The following is a 3,565-nucleotide window of genomic DNA, read 5'->3' as shown; positions in this document are numbered from 1 at the left end:
AACACACTGCCTGCTGACCAGACTCTGAGGAAAAGTCCATCTGACTTTGCTGATGTATTCGGTGAATCAGATGGATCTCCAGAGGTAGGAATATTTCACACACACACACACACACACACACACACACACACACACACACACACACACACACGCACACACACGCACACACACACACATACTACCAAATACCGAATATCCACATTATCGTTTTTTGCTTGACAGGGTTTTGCATAATGACAATTATTTTCAACTGCGTTCACAAATGTCATTAACTGCGTTTTGCCATTAAAATTTTTAACCATCAGATCTCGACAGTCTTTTAGTTTGACGTAACATCAACGTCTTGTCATTTCCCCTCCACCAGTTCCCACAAATTTCCTTTGTTCAGAAAAAAGCAACAACAAATTCATTTTAGTACTTTCGTTTTACATTTTTAGACCATTCATAGGCTGTATAGATCTACCTCTTGATTATTTTTTGACAGCAAGCGGAAGATTCTCTGTGAATCAAAACACATATTTTGTCAGCAGACTGACTTTGTTTCGCTTCTCATCCTTCCTTCATAACCGCGCTATGCAGTAACACCGTTGTGATACATGGGACATGTACTGTATATTGTTGTTGTTGGTGATTGGGTTCAATACTGTATTACACGAAGCCATTTTTTTGCCATTATGATATGCACCAACATTACACTTAACTGTTAGACCGGAGTTCAATGTATCAGTGGAGGCAAGGGCGTGTCTCATGCTTTATTTATCATCGACAAAAAAATATTCTAATACCTCTTGCTAATTTGTGTTGTAATGTTTCTACTGTTTTTTTATGTAAATGCATTCATAAAGGCTGGTTCGTCTTTCATAATTTTGTGATTGAAAAATCCTTCAGTAAAGCCATCACACTTAAGCTGACAACTATTACAATTACGTAGCTCTATCATATGACTGTTGCTGTGCTGACAAATAGCGATTGTCTCAACTGTAGACGCACATGATGTGGCCCTGGACAGGTTGTGTGTATGTTTTATTACATTAAACTCCTGTTGTTGCAGGCAGATTAACCCTGTTTACTACAGAGCTATAGTCAACATGAAGGGAACGAGAAAGAGGAAATTAAGTTAACTTTAACTCCATACTGATTTTCTAAAAAATGATTTAAAAATGAACACTATCAATCTGTCCGTAAAGTAATGCACGAGATAAGTTGTGCTAGAAGCACAAAGGAAAACGTTACGAAATGTAATCAAGACAGCGTAAACCACACCCGACTGAATCCTTTAGTTTACGTTGATGAGCAAGCCAGCTAGCACATACTAAAATACAACAAGACAGTAACCTTATACCCTCCTCAATGGAAAGGATGCTGCTCAGGTCTCCCACCAGCTAACACTATAGCTTACAACACACATTTACGTGTTTTAAGATCTGATGCCTGTTTATCCAGTATTATGTGGTACCCCGTTTGAAGTATACTTTACAAAGTAGAACTTCAAAGACTCGGGCAATTAAGACCTCGTTATTCCTCTTCATGTACATGCGCTCAGGTTTTGGGGTTGGGTTTTGGATATATTCTGATGAGGAAATTGTATGCAGTGCAAATTCAAGACTGGTTGCATTGTAATGCAACAACATATCCTTATTAATAAATAGTAAATTTTTATTAGGAATGAAAAGATATTTTTTTCCATGTGAATGTTGGTACAGCAGTGGAACTACACTTTCATGAGCATGCCAGCTCTTTAAGATTTAATAACACATTCCATAACAGCACACTTAATTATGGTTCGATATATATATATATATATAGCCCTCATTGTGCAACTTTATCCTTTTACACCTCGACTCTAGATTACTGCTTCTGTTCATCTCTCCAATACTTTTTTGCATTCACTTTATCTGTGGTTCCCACGTCTATGACATTCTTACTTGACTGCAGTAATATTTCTCTTCTGTAGCAAGAGTTAAAATGATTCAGGCCATCAGAAAGACGGTTGATTTGCAATTTGGCCTGTCTGTCTTTTTGTTGCGAAATGATGCGTTTATTATCTACAGTAAAAGAAACAATATTTGTTGACTTAAATAACTATTCGCTTTTTCAGATTTTGGCTTGAATTTATGTCAAAATATGATACGAACAAGAACATAGTTAGTGTGAAAACATTTACTGTTGACCATAACGTGCAGCGATTAAATTGAACTCAGAGTGTCGCTATTCACCAAGCAGAGGAAACACGCATCCACCCCTTGCTCGTGCTTTGTTACTCTTGTTCTTCTCCTTGTCAAATTGTACCCTTGGATGTGCTTTGGTCAGGCATTAGCTTCAAATACAGTTTGCAAGTGCAACTGTTGTTTTATTACGTTATACTGAACCGCACAGATAATCGCAAGGGGATAAATAACACCATTCAAAGTCAACGAGTGGATTTTCGCTTTTGTCTCAAAATGGCACACAATGGATATTCAGCGTCTGGCCTGCTTTGCGGGTTTGCTTGCTTTCTTCAGCTGCTTCACACCGTCAATGGAGACATAAGCTTTTCTGTTGCCGAGGAAATGAAACCCGGATCTGTCATAGGAAATATAGCAAAGGACCTCGGGTTGAACGTGGGGAAATTATCTTCTCGAAAGGCCCGCATTGACAGCGATCTGAACCGTGAACGGTACTGTGACATTAATCTTAACACTGGAGATTTGATTGTTGCTGAACGAATTGACAGAGAGGCGCTTTGCGGCGAAAAGGCATCGTGTATTCTGGAATTTGAGTTAATCTTAGAGGCACCTCTGGAGTTGCACCGTATTTCACTACAAATACACGATATAAACGACAACCCGCCTGTTTTCTCTAAAGACGAAATCAAGATAGAAATCAATGAATTGGCTGTAAAAGGATCTCGCTTTCGTGTTTTGGAGGCACACGATATAGATATCGGGCAAAACACTGTTCAAAGCTATGCGTTACAGCCAAACAATTATTTAGTGTTGAAAATTGAGTCAGAATCAGATGGGGGTAAATTTGCAGAGCTAGTGTTGAATAAGGAATTAGACCGCGAAGATCAGCAGGAATTGAGATTATTGCTCACTGCTCTAGATGGAGGCAGTCCTCAAAGAACTGGCACTGTAACTGTGCATGTGACTGTACTGGATGCTAATGATAACGTTCCAGTGTTTAGTCAGACAGTGTATAAAGCCAGTCTGCCTGAAAACTCGCCTCTTGACACTGTAGTGGTTACAGTGGCTGCAACTGACGCAGATGAAGGTCTAAATGGAGAGGTGACTTATGAATTAAGTCGTATTTCAGAAACTAGCAGAAGAGCATTTGCTTTGAATCACAAAACAGGAGAACTTAAAGTAATAGGGCCTTTGGATTTCGAGAAAGAATCGATATATGAAATGCGTGTAGCCGCCAAAGATGGATATGGCCTAACCTCAGATTCCAAAGTGATAATTGAAATCTCCGATGTTAATGATAACCCACCTGAAATCACTCTAAAATCTCTTAATAACCCCATACCTGAGAACGTATCACCTGGTACAGAGGTGGGCATCATCAACGTGCAGGATAGAGACTC

The 3,565-nt window shown here is 39.1% G+C and overlaps 1 protein-coding gene across 1 annotated transcript; it reads left to right on the top strand.

Annotated features, from left to right (window-relative positions):
- Window positions 1-6: 6 nt before the first annotated feature.
- On the top strand, window positions 7-3,560 carry LOC116379816 (protocadherin beta-1-like; the record flags this gene model as incomplete). Its single annotated transcript, XM_031841786.1, has 1 exon — window positions 7-3,560. A coding segment is annotated over exon 1 (1,119 nt), but the record flags the coding sequence as incomplete, so codon positions are not given.
- Window positions 3,561-3,565: the final 5 nt, after the last annotated feature.

Source organism: Anarrhichthys ocellatus, unplaced genomic scaffold (assembly GCF_004355925.1).
Source record: "Anarrhichthys ocellatus isolate YVR2014 unplaced genomic scaffold, GSC_Weel_1.0 scaffold5275, whole genome shotgun sequence".
Classification (NCBI taxonomy): Eukaryota; Metazoa; Chordata; class Actinopteri; order Perciformes; family Anarhichadidae; genus Anarrhichthys; species Anarrhichthys ocellatus.
This window is presented reverse-complemented; position numbering and strand designations above follow the sequence as displayed.